Below are 21,628 nucleotides of genomic sequence, written 5' to 3' on the forward strand. Positions count from 1 at the left end.
AGAAAACTCTTAGCTAAAAACATTTACTGCTATTTAGGAGAACTCTTAGTGCTAAGATAAAATGTTTTGTAAAGACAGGCCCTAGTTTGTTATGGCCTTGGCTGTCGCTTATTTATTATACTTCATTTTTTAACACAAAAAATTAGGGATGAGACGATAAATGGCTGCAACGCAAATTGAGAAATTAATTCTGAGTTTTTCCGAACACGTTGCGATTCTTTCTCAAATCGATTCTGAGCTCAGTTTTGAACAACAGAAGGCCTCTGCCTGTTTCCAAATCCATACACTTGAACCTAAAATAACTGTTCATACAATTGGAAAAGCTCGAAGCGAATTACAAGGGTTTATGTCATGAAATCATTCTGAGCCGAAGCCAAATTACACCGACTCTATTCTAAAGAGAAACACAAATTGATTTATCATCCCATCACTACAAAAAATACTAAATATTGTCCTGAAAATAGAGAATGAGACAAAAAATGAGCTGCAGAGAGATACGAGTCTTCACATAATGACAAAACACGGTGCAGTTTTTGCCTTTGTTTGTGTGTGAAAGTGCCGTTCCTCAGGAGCTGAGCCCAATACAGGACAACAGTCATAAACCTAACCATGACTCCTGATGAGAGACTGATGTGGACTCAGACAAACACAAACACACACTCAGTGTTTCTGGAGAAAAATCAAGCTCAGCTCATGCGTCTCTCTCTCTCTCGCGCTCTCTCTCTCTCTCTCTCTCTCTCTCTCGCTCTCTCTCTCTCTCTCAGTGGAAGTAGGCCATGTAAAGATAGCTGCTTCAAGCAGCCTAAATTCTGACCCCTAAAATATCAGCGAGATGGAGTGGCGTCCTCGCAGCGCTATTGCACGTCTGTGTGACGCTTCGTCATTTCTGCTTTAGCTAATCACAGATCTGACGGTTGCCGTGGCGACGGGGCCGGTTTCTTCCAGCCTGTTGTGTTGCGCGTCACAGGAAGTGCAGCGGATCCTCAGACATCATAACGCTTCAGAGCTGTCAATACTCCAGATACCTTCATGTATGCTTGAGACTGATGTGCAAAACCATTTCAGTATGCATTCAGAGCCACATGTAAACTGCACCACACATCTGCTGGAACGCTAGTGTGTGAGTTTGTTTTTCTCTTTAGTGATTCTTTTAAAGACACTGGAGAAAGAGAATGACACTCAGGTCACTGGAGCCTCTCCATTAGTATGTCTGTCTGTCTCTCTGTGCTCACTTATGGAGACCCATAACCCATCTGCTGTAAAACACTGACTGACAGACAGACAGATGGAGGACGAGAGCAGAGAATGTTGAAAGGAAACCAGCAGCAGCTTGAGAAAGAGAGCAGCTGTAAAATGGGGGAGAGAGAGAGAGAGAGAGAGCAGCGTTGCCCTGAGATACAGGATGTCGTAAGAGACGGAGGGAGCGCTGAAGTGCGGAGGGGAGCAGAGACACACACACAGAGAGAGACGGCTCATGTTTCCACCCGCCGGAGCTCAGATCCCCCCGTCCGCCTCCAGCAGTGGTGCGGCCCGCTGCGCGCTCAGATCTGTTATTGTGCAGCGCTGCAGAAGGCAGAGAGACAGACAGAGTGTGGGAGCCTCGAGCGTGTTCGGCCTCATTCAGGAAACGACGGCGGCGGAGGACGAGCGCGAGCCCACGGCTACAGCCGCAGAGAGGAACAGGAAGGCGGCGGGGCGGCGGTGCTGAGTCCTTCCTCGTGTCCGCCGCTCTCCGCATCCTCCGTCTCCCAGTGTCCTCCATCCTTTATTTTTCTGTAAGGAAGAGGAGAACAGAGGAGGAGGAGGAGGAAGAGCGCCCCCTCCCCTCGCGGCCAGCAGAACGCTCCGGAAAAACAGAGAGAGAGAGAGAGAGAGAGAGAGAGAGAGTGTTTTATTCATCTCTGGTTCGGCTCCGTTGTTCTCTCGGGAGCGAGCGGCTTGCTCATGTCCGTCAACTCAGAAAAATCCTCTTCCCCAGAAAGGTAACATCACCATCATCATCATCACACTCTCGCCTCTTCATCTACCTGTCTGTCCGTCCCACTGTCCTCCATTTCATCCTCATCTGTCTCTCTCTCTCTCTCTGTCTGTCTGTCTGTGTTGTGTGTTTGGGCCTGATATGAGCACTAACACAGAGAAGCGCTGTAACATGTCTCATACTCTACACACATGAGCTCATAGACACAGTGCTGTGCGTCAGATGCCCAAACACACAGAGCTGTCTGATGTACGCCAGCCCGCCGCTATTGATTTGACGTGCTTCGTGCTGTTTTCTTTTGTGCAGCATCAACGGTACATATATATATTGCGGCGTGTGTCATCACACCGCTGTTATTCGGGGCATCAGAACACAGAAAGGGTTAATGGTGATTCTGCAGGAAGAAATTCCTTCCTCCGGCGTTTCTTTATGAAGAAGTCAAATGAACATGCGTCTCTGGTGATGTGAAAGAGCATAAACACCGTCACGTGAGGAGCACACGCTGAGGCCTGAATGAGTGCAAACGTGAATTTGCCAGAGGATGTTTGTCTCGCCTTAAATTAGGTTGGACACATTTTTCTAAAGATGTTCGGATGAGAGTCTTGAACTTGTGAAGGTCTCCAGAGGCAGGTCACCTGAGCCTCTACAAAACTATCGGCAAACCCTCGGTCCAGCTCTGATCATGTGACCCAGATGGGAAATGAAGACATAATCCAGGACAAAATGCTTCTTCAAAACTACCTAAAAAAAACAGGTTATGGAAACTAACTGATCTGACCCATCAGACAGTGAGTCACATGCGGTGCTGGTCAGGACAGGTATAGAGAGGCTGTGTGTGTTGACGGCAGATTTCTGTCTTAACGGGCCGGATTGGGTGAAGTGATCATGACGATCTGCCACAGACAGTTAGTCACAATCAGAGGATGTGGGCCATAAATAATGCTGGCTCCATACCACTGTTTCAGATCCGATACCAGTGTGTGTTGACCTGATCGTCGCTCATTTGTGTGTTACACACAATCTACTAAAAACAGACGACTTCATTATAAAGAAAAATAACAAATGACAAAATATACATACTAATATGACAAAATATGACAAAAACACTCATATAAACTAGGTTCATGGATAATTCAGTAGTAGAAAAATCATGAGTGCGCTGTAATTTGATAAAATCTAAACTTTTAGTGAAAAAAACACTTTTAGTGAAGAATTCATAGCTCTGTTCTCCAGTGTTGTGATCTAACAGATACCCGCTAGAAAATAACACTATTTAGAAACAGCATGAAACTCCAGCAAGAATAAGTCCTTTTATGCAAAGCCATTGATCTTTATTTACAGATCAAGCATAACAGTAGGAACAGTGAGTCATCTGGGAGAGAGTTTCATCGTTTTGACCGTCGTAACTGAACGCGACACGCAGTTTGAATGCTGAATGGAGGATGACAGAAACTAGACTTCAATATTCATCTGTACCTCACATGCGTCTATGGAACGGCTTTAGAACACTCGAATATAGTGCACGGAAACTTCATTGTGCTTTAGAATGTTTTAGTGGCTTTTGTGGGGCTTAACAATAACATAGAGTAATATACGCAGAATGTCAGATTTGGATGGGCCTCGTCTGAGAATGCCAATATTAGAGCGATTAAGATACTGAATATCGGATCGACTCAGTCCTAGTCCTAAACGACAACAAACACAGGGCAGAGAGGAGCTGGGACGTTTGCGTTAATTTGTGAACTGCTCAGACCTTCTGACTAGCAGACTAAAACCAGCTCTGAGACAGGAAGAGACCATCTGAGAGACATCTTAAAGCTTCTGTGTGCCAGATCTGATAAGTGGGATCTCCGGTTTAGTTTCTAGTAGGGCTGCAACTAATGATTGTTTTGATCATCGATTAGTTGGTCGATTATTTTTCGATTAATCGATTAATTGGCTTAAATCCCTTTTTTTTTTTTTTTGACAAAAAATCACAATATTCCACATTCTTCCCAAAGTCCTTCAAACAAACGTACCAACTGAATGTTATGAAAACAGTGCTTAATAAAAAGAAAAGACAAATATCTGAAGAAAAACAAGGTGAAAAAAGGTGACTTGACTTCACTTGTTTTTCTGAACGTATTTTACACTACTGAGAGCGATGAGTAACATTTGACCAGATTTAGTCCTACACTTCTTTACTTTTATTCCCATCTAAATAATGTTTTTTTTTCACTAAAAGTTTAGATTTTATAAAATTACTGCACACTCATGATTTTTCTATAGTGACTTTTGCTACTGAATTATCCATTAACCTAGTTCATATTAGGATTTTTGTCAAAACACTGTATATAGTGAACAAAGTTTAAATATCTACATTAAAAATGAAAAGAATAGGCTAATACAGATAATAAAGACGAATAAAATCAAACTCAGTGTTAACCAACAGGTGACAGGAATGTTCTGCAGGAACACGCGTTCACTTTGATCAAAGTCACGTTTACTGTCATTTCTTTATATAAAAGGCGACTATGAATCGTCTGATATTTATACGTCAGATAATTACACGCTGTTATCCCTTTACAGTTCCTACTCTCCATAAATATGTGCACTACAAACCTAAAAACCTAAATTTAACATTCAATGATATTTCAGCACAATGAATGTTTTTGCTCTGAGTATTAATGTCTCCCTCTCTGTGTTCCGGCTGTCTGACGCTCATTCACTAAAGATTTAAAATGGAAATGCTCTTGTGAATTTGTGACATTTCAGATAAGGATATGACCGTAAACTGAAAGTTTTCATGCTGAGGATGCAAATGAATCTGTCAAAGCGCCTCACAGGGCAAGCCATTACGCTTTTAGCATAAAGTTTCAAAATAAAGAATTCTGATGTTTTGGGCAGCTTGAATCACTTCACTCTCCAGCAGCATCTCTTTCTGTTTCCTCCACTATTTTTAGATGCATTTTGTCCAAAGAAATGCTTCATTCAGTGCAGTAATTTGACACGACCCTCTGAAGTTGTATGTGTACTGTGGGCGGACCCCATTAATCCATAATGAGAATCATTGTCCATGATTTTCATTATCAATAATAATTGATTTTATCGATTAGTTGTTGCAGCCCTAGTTTCTAGCAAGGGTCTCTACAAAATCAGTCCAGTATCTTTCAAAGAATAATCTCCTGAAGCTGTCAAACCTATGACTAGATCTTCCTCAGATTCACTTGTTCGGTGAACAAACTGTGACAGACCGAGTTTATGCCAAGCGAACTGTTAAGGTAACACTAGCAGTGTAATGAGATCAGGTTAGTGTTGGAAAACGGCATTGAGTCTGAACATTAGTGTAGCATTAGGATGGCCCAGTGCAGCCTAGCGTCCATGCTACATGTTCCCAACTAAATCTGAGATGATTTCAGAATGCACTCCTTCAAGAATGTTTGTGTTTGTGTAGACCATAAATCTCCAGTGATCACCAGATCAGCTAAGATCACTAGTGCGACTGTGAGGTTTAGTAAACCAGTGTGAAGCCTGACAATATGAGGGTCATCCGTCTTCTGAATCAACCCTCGGCTGTCATGTGATCCTGTTAGTGGAAATGACACCAGCTCATGAAGGCTGTCCTGACGTGTGTGTATACTTGTGTTCACTAAGTCTTGAGTATAGTAATACCAGCAAATTGTGTCCTTGTGGAGACATTTTTTTAGTCCCCATGAGGAAAACAGCTTATAAATCACAAGTGTTTTGAAAATGAAAAATGTGTGTAGATTTGTGTGAGGGGTAGGTTTAGGTCAGGGGTGTCCGAAGTCCGGCCTGTGGGTGAATTTCAAACGGCCCGCAGCTCGTCGTCTGAAATGCATGATATGTGTCCTGCCAAACATAATTCACAAATCATGCAGTTTCACAGTTTCATCAAGTCAAGTCACCTTTATTTATATAGCGCTTTTAATGAGACAGATTGTGTCAAAGCAGCTTTACAGCATCAAATACGAAAATAGTGTGTCAATAATGCAAAAAAAAAAACAATAGTAAACAAAATGTTCAGTTAAAATCAGTTCATCATTGAATTCAGTGACGTCTTCATCCAGCTCAGTTCAGTTCACATAGTAGACGATATCGCTGTGATTAAGTGTCCCCGACTAAGCAAGCCAGAGGTGACAGCGGCAAGGAACCAAAACTCGATCGGTGACAGAAATGGAGGAAAAACCTTAATTCCAGGCTGCAGCAAAGTCAGATTGTGCAGAGGACTGATCAGGTTCCAGTGGTCTTGTGCCGATGGACGTGACTTGGTCTTCGCTGGGGATCCGTCTCCGGGGCTCATCCAGTTGATGTGGTCTCCGCTGACATTCAGGGCTGTAGAGGTCGTCTCTAGGTCCTGATCCACCATCTGGGTTGGAAACAGACTGGATCCGGATGGCAACGATGACCTCGGAATAAGAACGAAAAATTTTAAGCCAGATGTATCAGTAAGATGCAATTTATAACAATCTGACAACTCGTATGCGCTGCCATTTCTTTAGCGCACAAGAATTCCTAAACACACCAAAGGCTGAGCAGCACTGTTCATTTGAACCGCACCAACCATTATTAGAGACTCATAAAAGATGCGTTCACTCGCTGAGTAATGATCTCAATCACGTGACCACTGAACAGCGGCGTGAGATTCTGTGAGAAGCGCTTGAGTTTGGAGCAGAGGTCTCCAATATATATCACTGATATTGTAGTGATAGATTAAAGCCAGATGAAACAGTGCTGACCTGAAAAACAGGAGGAACATTGTGACAACAATCACCAACCTTTATTATGGATTTACTGTAGTAACGGAATGTAGTTTTAAGAGCTTTTTAGCCAAGAAAGTACTTGTTTGGACTTTGGATCAGTGGTGTGTTAATAAAGATAACATTTATTTAAAAATTTGTGCCAATGTTTTCGGACGTGTGAGCTCCAGAGCATCTGCAGCCGTTAAAGGAGTAGTTCACTTTCAGAACAACAATTCACAGATAATGTACTCACCCCCTTGTCATCCGAAAGTGAACTACTCCTTTAAGCACTTAAGTACCTGAGAGCGCTTCACCTCAGACAGATCTTCTGGATTTTACCGCTGGCTCTGATGTCTCTGTAGTGGTTAAACATGAGATGTAATTTGTTTTGGGCAAATCTAACACACAGTCTTTGGTCTCATTAATCTATTATTTGTTCCGGAGCAAATCATTTTGGCAAGATCTCATCATATTTATGTAAATTCAATGCTGTATATCAGAGCACTGCCTGTGTACTTTTGACTGAATTGCCTCACAACTTTTATGATGGCTGTTGTTGTTTGTGAAATATTATTATTCTATAAATTATATTATATATAAACAATAGTAGTATTAAGAAACTGGTGATTTTAGTTACATTGTTCTGCCATTAGATAGGGACAAGAGTCAGTTTTATGAGTCAGCAATAAAGACTTTTATTTAAAAAAATACGCAGTTTGAGCAAGGAAGTTATTTTTTCTGTCAAAACCAGCTTGTACGCAGCCAACAAATGCACCGATCAGCGCTGTCATCAGGAATCCTTAACAGATGAAAGGATAGTACGAGCCGATCGGATATTGATTAATTGTGATCAGATGCAGGTCGTCACGATCGCTCATCGATCTCTCTCTCAATCCTCTACTAAACACAATACACTGAGGCTTGTGCTCAGCTGTCAAACTTTGATTTGAATCCGTTGCAGAAGGAAGTAGTTCTGCACAAAAGAAGGTTTTTAAAGACACTCCGTTGTTATTCTATTTCTGTATTTACACACTCCTGCCATCAAACTGTTCTATAAACGCAATATCACATGAGTAGACGTGAGATACGGCTGTATTTCAGCACGCTGTGATTACCTACGGCTAAATCACGTCTACGAGTGTGATATTGCTCATTTATAGACTGCATACCATACCATATTAGAACTAGTTAAATTTGATCCTCAAAGGATAAGTTCACTTTCAGAACAACAATTTACAGATAATTTACTCACCCCCTTGTCATCCAAGATGTTTATGTCTTTTTTTCTTCAGTCGTCAAGAAATTTTTTTGATTGAAACATTTCTGGAAATTTCTCCATGTAATGGACTTAAATGGTGCCGACGAAGAAGGGTCTTGTCTAACAAAACGAATAAAATATTTTTTTATATACCTTTTAAGCACTGAAACTCGTCTAGCACTAGGGCTGTGATGTGCGTTAGCGACTCTACGTAATGACGTCGAAAGGTCACGCGTGATGCGGTCCGGTCGTGACAGCACCGAGATTCCTGCTCCGTTGGCAATGGCTGGCATTTTCCACATTTGCACCACCATGTCTCGATTGGAAGTTCAAATTTCGGAGCACCATTTAAGTCCATTACATGGAGAAATTTCCAGAAATGTTTATCTCAAAAAACAAAATTTCTCGACGACTGAAAAAAAAAAAGACAAAAACATCTTGGATGACAATGGTGTGAGTAAATGATCTGTGAATTGTTGCTCTGAAAGTGAACTAATCCTTTAATATATATAACTCTTCCGGCCCCAGGTTTGTCCACATCATCAGATTTGGCCCCCAAAAACTATTTGGACACCCTTGGTTTAGGTCTAGGGTTAGGAGACACAGTCAGAAAATACAGTGTGTACAGTAGAAAAACCATTCCGCTTTTGGGATGAATGCCAGTGTGTGTGTTGATTCTCATGAAGGACCCACGTCCAGAGATCAGTCTGTCCGCTGACTATCAATGAGCTCCAGACACTCAAACACAGTTCAGCTGCACATTCTCCAGTATCAAAGGGGCTTTTGTGTTTTCATGTGAGTAGGTGCTGTGGAATTTGATTTATTGATTTTATATATTTTTTAAAGAAATCCTCAATGATGAAATATATAGGGGGAAATAGTATTTTATTCAACAAAAAACACAAAATGCAAAAAAAAATGTAGGTGCATTTTGATATGAACTTGTACTTTATGAAAGTAAACTTCTATTTTGATGAATTATATGCAGTAATAAACATGTAAACTAATGCTGCATGATTCTGGATAAACTGAAAAACAATTTTCTTTTATAAACTGGAGATCACGATTCTGAAGAAAAAGGATTAGAAATCTAAACAAAATTACATAATTGACTAGTGGTTCTGACAGAATGTTCATTGCTTAAGTCTATATTTGAACAAAATTCAGTGTCTTGTTTCATTATTGGAATCTCTTGAATGTATAATTCAATGACAAATACTTTTTTAAACGTTCAGTTGTCGCCACCTCCTGGCAGAAGAGGACACTACACACGTGTTAGAAGATACTTTAGTTCTGATCGCTGCTGTAGACAGTAAGTGTTTATACCCAAACTATAAGCTATGATCACAGTACTTATGTTATTTAAATGTCTGTAACAAAGAAATAATGATGTTTATGTGGTTAAAAAGACTGTGTTGCTTTCTGAAACAGCAGCAGTAAGAATGCAGATTTGAATGTCTTCAATAAGTTTCACATGGTAAGCGTCAGTGGAGCGTGAAACAGTTGTAATAGACACCGCTGAATCGTCATTCATGAATAAGATCGCGTGGGCGTTTGAATAGAGATCTTGATATTTTAACTATTAGTCATGCAGCTCGAATGCAAACACTGCAAAATGTTTTGCCATGATACCGTCACGTACTCATGAGACCAGTCAGATCTCGCGGGACACATCGGAATATCGCCAGATCTCCTGCCACCCCTTATATTGTGTATTATTATTTTGTGGATCTCTACCAGTGTGCAGATGCTCAAGTCAAGTCGAGATTATTTATACAGCGCTTTTTACAATACAAGTTGTGTCAAAGCAACCTTACAGTATTAAAATAATAAAGTAAAATGTCAATAATAATGAAAGAGTTCCATATTGCAGCAAAGTCAAATTGGGGAGGACTCATCTGGTTCCCATGGCCTTGTGCCGGTGGTCGTTTAGGGTAGGAGTTCTTTCTTGATGATCTGTCTCTGGGGCTCATCTAGTTGACTCGGTATCCGCTGACATTCGGCTGTAGGTGTTGATCCACCATCTGCTCTAGGTTTGGACTGGATCCGGGGGACTGCAGTGACCATCTGATCTGGATACGGACTGGATCTGGTGGCTGTGGTGACCTGGGAATAAGAAACAAACAGACTGATATTAATGTAGATGCAAGAGTTCCAAGTTGCCACAAAATCAGATTGGAGAGGACTCAGTGTTGACAGAACCGGGCTAATATGCTCATACTTTCTGGTTCTAGTAAGAACTCTAGCTGCTGCATTTTGGACCAGCTGGAGTTTGTTTATTAAGCGTGCAGAACAGCCACCCAATAAAGCATTACAATAATCTATCCTTGAGGTCATGAACGCATGAATTAACGTTTCTGCATTTGACATCGAGAGCATAGGTCGTAATTTCGATATATTTTTTAGATGAAAAATGCGGTATTGCAAATACTAGAAATGTGGCTTTCGAAGGAAAGATTGCTATCGAATAGCACACCTAGGTTCCTGACTGATGATGACGAATTGACAGAGCAGTCATTGAGTATTAGACTGTGTTTTAGGTTATTACTTGTGGAGGTTTTAGGTCCAATAATTAACACCTCTGTTTTTTCAGAATTTAGCAGCAAAAAAATTCTGCTCAAAGGGTTTGCACACTAAAAAGTGTTCATTCTGTCATCATTCACTCGTGTCTCTGACCTGTAGAACTTTCTTTACTCTGCCAAACACAGAATGTACAATGTTTGACGTTTCTGTAAAGACCTCTTTAACACAAATGTGTTGTGTGCCATGACTCAAAGATGGCTTCTTTTTTGCATTACCAATGCTAAATATACTACAAATACATTTACATATTATGTACTTAACAAAAATTGTAATTGCACTTTTAGCATGCTGAACTGGTATATTTAAAGTCTGCTGAACTGAAACAACTAATTTTGTACTTGATGCACTTTAATTGTGCGGAAGTAGAGCTGAAGTCCAACTAAAGATATGCTTAAGTATATTTGATTGTGCCAAAGTGAAACTATTGCAAATATACTTTAGGCACACTTTAAATACTTGGCATTTAAAGACATTTTACTGGGGGAGGTGCTCATTCATATTAAACACAGTCTAGTAACTAGCAGTTTTTGGACCACTTGAGATGGACTGACCCAATAATCCAGTAAATTACCTGTCAGATGTTCTCATTTCAGCTGTCGAGTACTAGTCACTGAACTGTTTTTAGTGGTCATGAATAATAATGAACCAGTGGTAGTAATAGTACCGATCTAAATTATCCCGATAGAAATTTGTTACCCATTCTCAATGGGAAAATGGCCAAGCAACATTGCTCAAAAAGTAAGAAGGGTCTGCCTGCAGACATCTTACAACAGTAGCCAGGTGGTGAAGACAAGAAAAAATACTTTTTTTGGTTTTGTGCTGGTAACCCTATTGGTATGTTTTGCACACAATCTCTACGCTCATTTTTTTTTTCCCTTGAGACAGCAGGTAAAATATTCCAGATTAACCTGGCAGCCTTCTCACTTTGCAGAACAGTTAATGATGGGCTAACAATAGGAATATATCCCTTGACTTGATGGGTTATTGAATTTTGTAAGTTTTTGAGTTTTTGGGAAACTACGGAGAAATTACTCAGCAATGCTGTTGATGAATGGATTGGCAAATGGTTTGTACAAAAGCATACAAAAACACCACATAGATTTTTTCAGTACAGCGGGGCTCAGATTGCTTTGGTGACATTTATATCCACATTCTATTGTCATCTGTAGACATCAGTGTCTGCCACAGAAAAACATCTACTGACACACGTGGAGCTGCTGAAATGAGAAGAAGATTTGTTGTGTGTGAGTGTGAGTTCTGGGCCGCGTGTGAATTGGTCATGAGATTCCTGGCGTCGCTCTCGTTCCCTGAACGCCGCTCAGAGACAGACAGACAGAGACGGCTGATCAGGAGGCAGAAGAGTTTAAGCAAACATCTCTTCATCGTTATGGATCGCAGTGACTCTCATTCCAGCAGGACGTTTGGTTTAGCGCTCAGTGCACTGCGATTACGCCATCGAGCCAAGCGCAGGTAAAGAGTGTGTGTGTGTGTGTGTGTGTGTGTGTGTGTGTGTGTGTGTGTGTGTGTGTGTGTGTGTGTGTGTGTGTGTGTGTGTGTGTGTGTGTGTGTGTGTGTGTGTGTGTGTGTGTGTGTGTGTGTGTGTGTGTGTGTGTGTGTGTGATCGGTTCTTATACAAGGCATCTGAGCCAATCAAAGCAGCTCAGATACATGTGACAGACACAGCTCAGCGTACTGAGGTCTATAAGGTAGAGTCATTAAAGGGGAGCCAGTTGAGGTTGATGTATTCTAAAGGTCTCTAACGGACACAATCTCACAGCGTCTCCATGTTTGTGGACTCGGCACACGTCGGTCAGAATGTCACGCCAGTCTGTTAGGAGATACTGAACTAGATTTGTTCACAGGAACCAGTTCAATCTTCCATTTGTGGACAACTGGGATGTCCTGGTTTGGAAAATGTATTTGTGTGTGTGCAGGGATTGAAATGATCTTTTTCATTCACCAACCAATTTGGCTACTAAATTTTTAAGTTACCAACCATTCATAACGTCTACTAACCAGAAACATACCTAGTACATAAACCACTACTAGGCTGTCTACAGCGGACGTGACAAAGCGACCGTTCCAAATCATTTGGTGTCAGTAATAGGGGTGTGTGATATTGACAAATAATAATATCTCAATATTTTCTGTGATTTTATCGATAACGGTATTGATAAAGATAATTAGACAATGAAGTGTGTTCTTGTGCGTTCTTTAATATTCTTCATATTCTGTGGCCAGTTCACTGCAGTGATAGAAATTCATCTTTTCCAATAAGTTTAAATTGATTTTTACCTTCATAAAGCCTTTTTTTCTAAAAGTGTGCATCATCTTTTGAGTGAAATTCTTACATTTAATCAATCAATTATAATATTAATACATTACGGCTGTTACCAAACTAATGAGATCAGTATCAACAAAATTCATCTTTGCAGAAGTTGCATCTAAGATGGCATTTAGATGTATTTCCACACTGTTTGATGAAGCCTGAGAGGGACACAGAATGCTTTAACCTGCCGTTACAAATGCAGATATAATGTTTGAGGTTTTTTTTTTTTTTTTTTTAAATGACACAGACGTCTCCCAGAAGATAATAAGACGATGTACAAGAGGCATCATTGTGGAAAAAAATATTACTCGGCTTTTATTTACATTTGAAAAAAAACCCTTCTCAATAATCAATAGAAAAGCCTTTATTGGCTATTACAGCAATCAAACACTTCCTATAATTGCTCAGCAGTGTTTTGCATGTCTCCACTGGTGTTTTTGCCCATTCATCTTTAGCCATGAGCTCCAACTCTTTCAGGTGCCATCACCCTGATCTTTAGCTCCTCCACAGATTCTCAATTGGATTTAAGTCAGGACTCTGGCTGGACCACTGCAAAACGTTCATGTTTTTGTCTGCTAACCATTTCTTCACCTCTTTTGCTGTGTGTTTTGGGTCGTTGTCGTGCTGAAATGTCCACTGGTGCCCAAGGCCAAGTTTCTCTGCAGACTGCCTGATGTTGTAGTTGAGAATTTTGATGTATTGCTCCTTTCTCATGGTGCCGTTTACTGTGATTAGGTTCCCTGCTCCACCGGCTGAAAAACACCCCCAAAACATTAGGTTCCCAGCACTATGTTTGACAGTGTTTGACATGTTTGACAGTGTTTGACATGTTTGACAGTGTTTGACATGTTTGACAGTGGGGATGGTGTTCTTAGGGTTGAAGGCTTCTCCTTTTTCACGCCATATGAAGGCTACATCATTGTGACCAAACAATTCAATTTTTGTTTGATCTGACCATAAAACTGAAGACCAGAAGTCGTCTTCTTTGTCTTGATGAGGATTTGTAAAGGTCTTATCTGGAGAAGTGGTGTCCTCTTGGTCGTTGTCTGTGGATCTCAGTGGTGTTCAGTGTCTGTTGGACTGTCTGTCTTGAGATGTTCCACCATCAGAGCCCAGATTCATCAGGATGGCCTTGGTGCTGATCCTTGGATTCTTTTATAACTCTCTCACTATCCTCCTGACCAGCACAGGTCTCACTTTTGGCTTCCGATCACATCCTCTGAGATTTTTCACAGTATTTTTTAATAATACTTTGCACTGTAGCCACTGGAACTTCAAATCATTTCGATATGGTCTTATAGCCCTTTCCTGACTTCAGTCCTCAGTGAGCTCCTTTGTCTCAGCCATGACTGTCCACAAACCAACAGCAGAGAGCTTCTATGTTTCAGCTGTTGAGGTGATTAAAACAGCTGTTCCCAGTCAATCAGGGTCATCAGGATGCTGTAGAACAGTGTGGACTATTTGGAATGGTATAGAACTTTGGATTTTCCCATAGTCTGTGACAGTTTGCAAAGGGTATGAATAATTTTGGACATGCCACTTTTTGTTCAAATGTAAATAAAAGCTGAGTAATATTTTTTTTCCACAATGATGCCTCTTGTACATCGTCTTATTATCCTCTGGGAGAAACCTGTGTCATTTCCGGTCCAAAAAAACATTGAATATAAAACTTGAATAAAAGAAACTTTAAGTCAGAATTTGCCAAGGGTATGAATAATTTCGGGCTTGACTGTATATATTATTCCTTTTTATTTTTTTTGTAAAAATGCAGTCAACATTTGGTATGAGTTAGCGTTAGTTTGTAGTATTTATAATTTGCTGTATATGAAAACACTAGACGCTTGTGGAATGTCCTTATTTATCATTTGTGTGTGTCTGCATGTGTGTTTCTTCTTATAAAATGAATCTGATGTCAAGCTGGATTCTAGATTCGTGTCTCTAGTTTCTATGGCAACAGGATGAAGGTGTTCTCTGCGCTTCCAAGACGGTGGCTGACCGCTGTGTGTTTCATAAACTCAGTCCTTCACACACAGTAAATGAAAATGTTTATGTGTGTGTGTGTGTGTGTGTGTGTGTGTGTGTGTGTGTGTGTGTTTGTAGGCCTGACGCACAGAAGGTTCCATCCACTCCTCCTCCTCCTCCTCCTCCTCCCCCTCCGCCCCCCCCTCCTGAACCTGTGGCCCCGCCGGAGCCGGAGGAGGAGATCCTGGGCTCTGATGACGAAGAGCAGGAGGATCCGGCTGACTACTGCAAAGGTACCGCGTCTGTCTGTCTTTCTGTCTGTCTGTCTGTCTGTCTGTCTGTCTGTCTGTCTGTCTGTCTGTCTGTCTGTCTGTCTGTCTGTCTGTCTGTCTGTTAGGAGAGCCTCCGGGTTTCTGTTGATGTTGAGTAAAAGCTAGACTGACACTGGTCTGATTTATGCCTCTTCTTCACAGGTGTGTGAGTTTCCAGCCTCAAGTCATTTTTCTGTCATCACTGAAAGTGAAATGTTAAATGTTGTTGTTTTAGTAGCAGAAATAGTTCTCAGTAGTATAGTGCACATTGATATTCTGGTCATATTTTTTTTCCAAGCACATTTGACCAATTTCAAACCACATCAATCCTCATAACTACTATTCATTTTGTATTTAATCATTTTAAAAGTGATATATAATTGTCCATGAAAGCGTGAAGTGAAAAACTCCTTATATTCAGGTGTGCAGAATTATTAGGCACATTTTGTTTTACAGACAACATGAGCCAAAAAAGAGATTTAACTCAGACTGAAAGGCATAAATTATTAAATGCCCATGAGAAGGATGCAATACTAATGCAATGCTAGAATTCACAAAGTTGAGACATGACCATTGGACAGCGGATGCTCATTGAGTCAGCACAGTCAGGAAAAACAGGTGGAGAAGAAAAGACTTAAGAATTAAGCTGAAGAATTAGATGTGAATTTTAAGAATTTTAACTCACCTGGAGTCTCCAGAAGGTGTCAGATTCTCAGAGAGTTTGCTTGGGTAAAAAAATTCTAAAAAATCAATTTTATCCGTATAGGAAAATAACTCTGCACACCTGAATATAAGGAGTTTTTCACTTCCAGCCTTCATGGACAATTATATATCACTTATTAATGATTAAGTACAAAATGAATAGTAGTTATTAAGATTGATGTGATTTGGAATTGGTCAAATGTGCTTGGAAAAAAAATATGACCAGAATATCAACATGACTAATAATGATGCACACACTGTAGTTAGTGCCAGAAGTACTCTTGGCCATAGTCACATCAATAATACACCACAGTAAAATATAGAAGAAAAACATACAATGGTAAAGAAAGCTGTGCTGGAAGAGGTGGAATCAAACCAATGCAATCTAGTGTCCAAACTGACTATTTTAATAAACACAAGTGCTGGAGCTGAAGGAAACGTTAGCCGGATTATCCGGTTTCTCCATGTGCCATCAGCCGACCGTATCGTGTTTCTCTCGTGCCGCAGGAGGTTACCATCCGGTGAAGATCGGCGACCTGTTTAACGGCAGATACCATGTCATCCGCAAACTGGGCTGGGGTCACTTCTCCACCGTCTGGCTGTGCTGGGATATACAGTGAGTGCACTTAGTGTCTGTCTGTGAGAGTTACTCAGTGTGAGTATAACCTGTGTTTGTGTTTGTTAACAGAGCAAAGCGTTTCGTTGCGATGAAGGTGGTGAAGAGCGCGCAGCACTACACAGAGACGGCACTGGATGAAATTAAATTACTCAGATGTGTGAGTATCTCCACACACACGTTGTTCATCAGGGGTTCTTGTTCAGTTAGTTATTGGTACACCATGTCTGTGACACATAGAATTGCGGATTATTTCTGCTCTTGTGCCTTTAAAGGAACACTCCAGTTTTTTTGGAAATAGGCTCATTCTCCAACTCCCCTCGAGTTAATATGTTGATTTTTACCGTTTTGAAATCCATTCAGCCGTTCTCCTGTTCTGGCGATATCACTTTTAGCATAGCTTAGCATAGATCATTGAATCCTATTAGACCAATAGCGTCGCGTTCAAAAATGACCAACGAGTTTCCATATTTGTCCTATTTTAAACTTGACTCTTCTGTAGTTATATCGCGTAGGGGGTGAGCGGGGCACAACCTAACGCGGGGTTAACTGTAACACACGTGGTTTACATATTTCCACACATACTAGCATAACCAAATTTAGGGTATTTAATAGCTGCCATAGCAACACTATGCAGAGAAAAAAAGAGCGCCAAAATTCAAAAGCCTTTTGAAGATATCTCATATCTTTTCATTTCAGTTTTTAGTATTCATTTAAAATTAGACAAAACTGCTATTATTTTAATCTCCAATTTGTTATTTATCAGTTTAGATAGTTTATTAATGCTTCGCAAACCAGCAGAAGACACTAACCTGTTTTAAACTCCAGTGGCGCAGATGGGGAATGCTGTAACACTGTGTGACAATATGCCCCGCTGTTATTAAACTATGCTATTCCATGACATTAGCGATGCAGTTCACACTATTGACTTCTAAGGATTTTGATAAGAAACCACAAGAAACAGGTGAATAAAGGCTGACAATCAATGTTTAATGTTCAGAAGTTATTATTTCAAGTAATGTAAAGTATTTTGGCTGGTTTATGTGTGTGGTGTTCTATGAGAGCTGTGTTTTTCTGAATGTCTAAATGTGTTTCATCTATCTGTCCACATTGTTTTGAACTACTGTACAGCTGTGTGTTGCAATCCAAGCATTGTTGCGATGTGTTCATTGTCAAACTCCAAAAGTAGATTATTTTTATTTTTCTAAAAAACGTCATTACTTCATTTGAAAAAGTTAACATGTGTTTTACTGACAAAATATTTTAGTTAGCTGTGTATATTTTTTTCATTAGGTCAGATAACATTTTAAGCTGTCATATGGTCGTGTTACAACGTGTCCCTCAGATGTTACAATGTAGCCCACCTACGGGGCATGTTGTCACGTTTCACTTCCTTTCTTTTGAGGTAAATAACGAAAAATGTATACACTGTAAATATGAAACAAAGCGCTATATTTGTACTAGACAAGTGTGAAAATAATGTGGATAAATATTGTACTCTGAACCCCAAGTGGATTTACATAAACTGCGAAATTCAAAAAGTGTTAGGTTGTGCCCCGCTCTCCCCTACTTAGACCGGCGGAAAATGTAAAGCTGTGATTTTCTAGTCCGATAAGATTAGGAACTACACTCTTATTCCGGCGTAATAGTCAAGGAAGTTTGCTGCAGTAATATGGACACAGCAGGCGCAGTAATATCACGCAGCACATGAAATTAGTTCCCAGCTGGGTAACTTCCAACGAGGAGTGCTCCCTGTGCATTCAGATGGTCACGATGTGCTGCGATGTGCTGCGTGATATTACTGCGCCTGCTTCGGCCATATTACAGCAGCAAACTTCCTTGACTATTACGCCGGAATGGGAGTGTAGTTCCTAATCTTATCGGCCTAGAAAATCACATCTTTACATTTTCCGCTGGTCTTAGTACACGATATAACTACAGAAGAGTCAAGTTTTAAATAGGACAAATATGGAAACTCGTTGGTCATTTTTGAACGCGACGCTATTGGTCTAATAGGATTCAATGATCTATGGTGAGCTATGCTAAAAGTGATATCGCCAGAACAGGAGAACGGCTGAATGGATTTCAAAACGGTAAAACTCAACTTAAGTTGGAGAATGAGCCTATTTCCAAAAAAAGTGGAGTGTTCCTTTAATGCCGGTTCACCTCCACACAAACACAGACAGACAGTGACTTTGCAAGCAGGATGAAGGTGCTTCACGAAACGGTCTATAACAAAACAGAGCTTTGGTTATACCTGAGCCAATACTAAATTCTCGCCTAGCGAAATAAAATGAATAGTGGAAACATTTGGTCAAAATCATACATTTACACACAAAGACAAAACTTTCAGATGCCATTTTTAGCTCAGCTGTCTTGAATTGTGGGATATCACAGTCAGTGAAGGACACATTAATGCCATCTTTAAAATGGTGAAGGAATCTGGATTCAGACAGGTCTTGTTGCCTTCCTATCGTTTTTCCTATTTCCTGCAGAATAGACAGCATTTTAATCATGGTCCTAATTATTGCTTCTTTTGATTAAGCTTTTTTGTCTGTAATATTTTCCCACTGGTTATTTATTCTGAATTAGACATAACAAGCGCAAGTGTTGATGCTTGCAGTTGCCAAATATCAAGAGTATTAATCCCCCAGTCAGAGCTTTATTTTAAAAGGCCCAGGGTTATGGTTAATCTCCCCAATCTGGCAACCGTGTTTGCAGTTGTGGTTGCTAAATAGATGCACTTCTGTGGCCTCTGTGTTGTTGTTTTTTGTCTTTAGGAAAACAATTTAGAAATTGAGACAATCTTTTACCAGATTTTAGCTTATATGATAAGCTTAATCATAATAATAATACATAAAAAGTAATAAATCAGAAAATAAGGTCAGGCATATGAGTTGATGTTGTCTTGATCTGTTCTTAAATGAAAAAGTCCTCAGATGTCAAATGTAATAGTGATTATTATACATGTTGAGCCAAATAGTGATTCTCAGCTTTCAGACACAGTTGAACACACACCTGTCTCTCTCTGTCTGTCTCTCAGGTGCGTGAGACTGATCCTGAAGATCCTAATAAGGACATGGTTGTTCAACTTATAGACGACTTCAAGATCTCAGGGGTGAATGGGATTCGTATCCTCACAGATGTGCGTGCGTGTGTGCGTGTGTGTGTAAGTCAGTGGTTTTCTTTAACTCTGGTTCTCAGACGTGTGTATGGTGTTTGAAGTTCTCGGTCATCATTTGCTCAAGTGGATCATCAAGTCAAATTATCAGGGTTTGCCGTTACCCTGCGTCAAGAGCATCATCAGACAGGTAATCGCACACACTTCCCCAATCCTACCTGAGCCACACACATAAACGCAGGTGTCCAGCATCCAGACGGCATCAGCATGTATTTGATTATTTGATATTCAGCTGCCTGAAGATGATTTGAGCCAATGAGATTTCACTGTGGGCGGAGCTACAATAAACGGAACACAAGTCCCGTTAGCTGCGTCCCACTCCAGAGGCTGCACCCGGCGAAGGTCACAGAGGTCGAGCGGAGCGTCCTTAAACGGGATGGTCTAGTCTACACAGGATTGCTCTTGTCGCCTAGCAACTGTGACAGCTGTTTGTACTGGACTGTGATATTCAACGGTCTGAAAACAAAACCGGTATCACAGCCTGTCTGAATATGTTCACTTTGGTCCATTTATTTAGTCAATCAATCAATCACCTTTATTTATACAGTGCTTTTAACAATACAGGTTTGTTTAAAACAACTTTACAGTATTAAATAGGACAATAGTGTCAATAGTGCAAAAGTTCCATGTTGCAGCAAAGTTAGATTTGCAAAGGACTCTAGTTGATGTGGTCTCCGCTGACATTCAGGGCTCTAGGTGTTGATCCACCATCTGATCCGGATACAGACAGGATCTTGTGGCTACAGGGACCTCGGAATAAGAATGAAACAGACTAATATTAGCATAGATGCCATTCTTCTTCTGATGCAATGAGTACATCAGATGTTATAGGAAGTGTCCCTGGTTCCGGTTGACCTAATTAATGCAGCCTAACAATCCTTTAACAGATTTGGATTATAGAAATGTGTAGGCCAGGTTAAAGAGATGGGTCTTTAATCTAGATTTAAACTGACAGAGTGTGTCTGCCTCCCGAACAGTGTTAGGAAAGGAAAGGAAAGGAAGTGAAGTGAGGCCAAGTATGGTGGCCCATACAAGGAATTTGTGCTCTGCATTTAACCCATCCAAGTGCACACACACAGTAGTGAACACACACACACCGTGAACACACACCCAGAGCAGTGGGCAGCCATTGCTGCGGCGCCCGGGGAGCAGTTGGGGGATCGGTGCCTTGCTCAAGGGACTCACCTCAGTCGTGGTATTGAGGGTGGAGAGAGTGCTGTACATTCACTCCCCCCACCTACAATCCCTGCTGGACCTGAGACTCGAACCTGCAACCTTTGGGTTACAAGTCCGACTCTCTAACCATTAGGCCACGGCTGCCCCCAGATACAATCTTAGGTAGATTGTTCCAGAGTTTAGGCGCTAGATAAGAAAATGATCTGCCGCCCCAGTTGATTTTTCTAGGTATTATCAAATTGCCAGAATTTTGAGAACGCAGCGGACGTGAAGGACTATAATACGATAGAAGCTCACTCAAGTACTGAGGAGCTAAACCATTGAGGGCTTTATAAGTAATTAGCAAGATTTTAAAATCTATACGATGTTTAATAGGGAGCCAATGCAGTGCTGACAGAACCGGGCTAATATGCTCATACTTTCTGGTTCTAGTAAGAACTCTAGCTGCTGCATTTTGGACCAGCTGGAGTTTGTTTATTAAGCGTGCAGAACAACCACCCAATAAAGCATTACAATAATCTATCCTTGAGGTCATGAACGCATGAATTAATGTTTCAGCATTTGACACTGATTGCATTGGTCGTAATTTCGATATATTTTTAAGATGGAAAAATGGGTTTTTGCAAATGCTAGAAATGTGGCTTTCGAAATAGAGATTGCTAATGAATAGCACACCTAGGTTCCTGACTGATGACGAAGAGTCCAAGAATTAACACCTCTGTTTTTTCAGAATTTAACAGTAAGAAATTACTCGCCATCCAGTTTTTAATATCAGCTATGCATTCTGTTAGTT

The 21,628-nt window shown here is 40.6% G+C and overlaps 1 protein-coding gene across 3 annotated transcripts in view; it reads left to right on the forward strand.

The window, feature by feature from the left end:
- The window catches only part of srpk2 (SRSF protein kinase 2), a 44,342-nt gene that overhangs the window by 11,637 nt on the left and 11,077 nt on the right, over positions 1–21,628 (forward strand). For 2 of the 3 annotated variants that reach the window (XM_073831458.1, XM_073831459.1), the window contains exons 3-7: positions 14,988–15,142; positions 16,370–16,478; positions 16,551–16,638; positions 19,522–19,609; positions 19,683–19,789. In XM_073831458.1, coding sequence (XP_073687559.1) covers positions 14,988–15,142; positions 16,370–16,478; positions 16,551–16,638; positions 19,522–19,609; positions 19,683–19,789 — 547 coding nt within the window. Of the gene's footprint in view, positions 1–1,523; positions 1,983–14,987; positions 15,143–16,369; positions 16,479–16,550; positions 16,639–19,521; positions 19,610–19,682; positions 19,790–21,628 lie in introns of those variants that run through there. The other variant, XM_073831460.1, reaches the window with a different exon arrangement.

Source organism: Garra rufa, chromosome 25 (assembly GCF_049309525.1).
Source record: "Garra rufa chromosome 25, GarRuf1.0, whole genome shotgun sequence".
NCBI classification, from domain to species: Eukaryota; Metazoa; Chordata; class Actinopteri; order Cypriniformes; family Cyprinidae; genus Garra; species Garra rufa.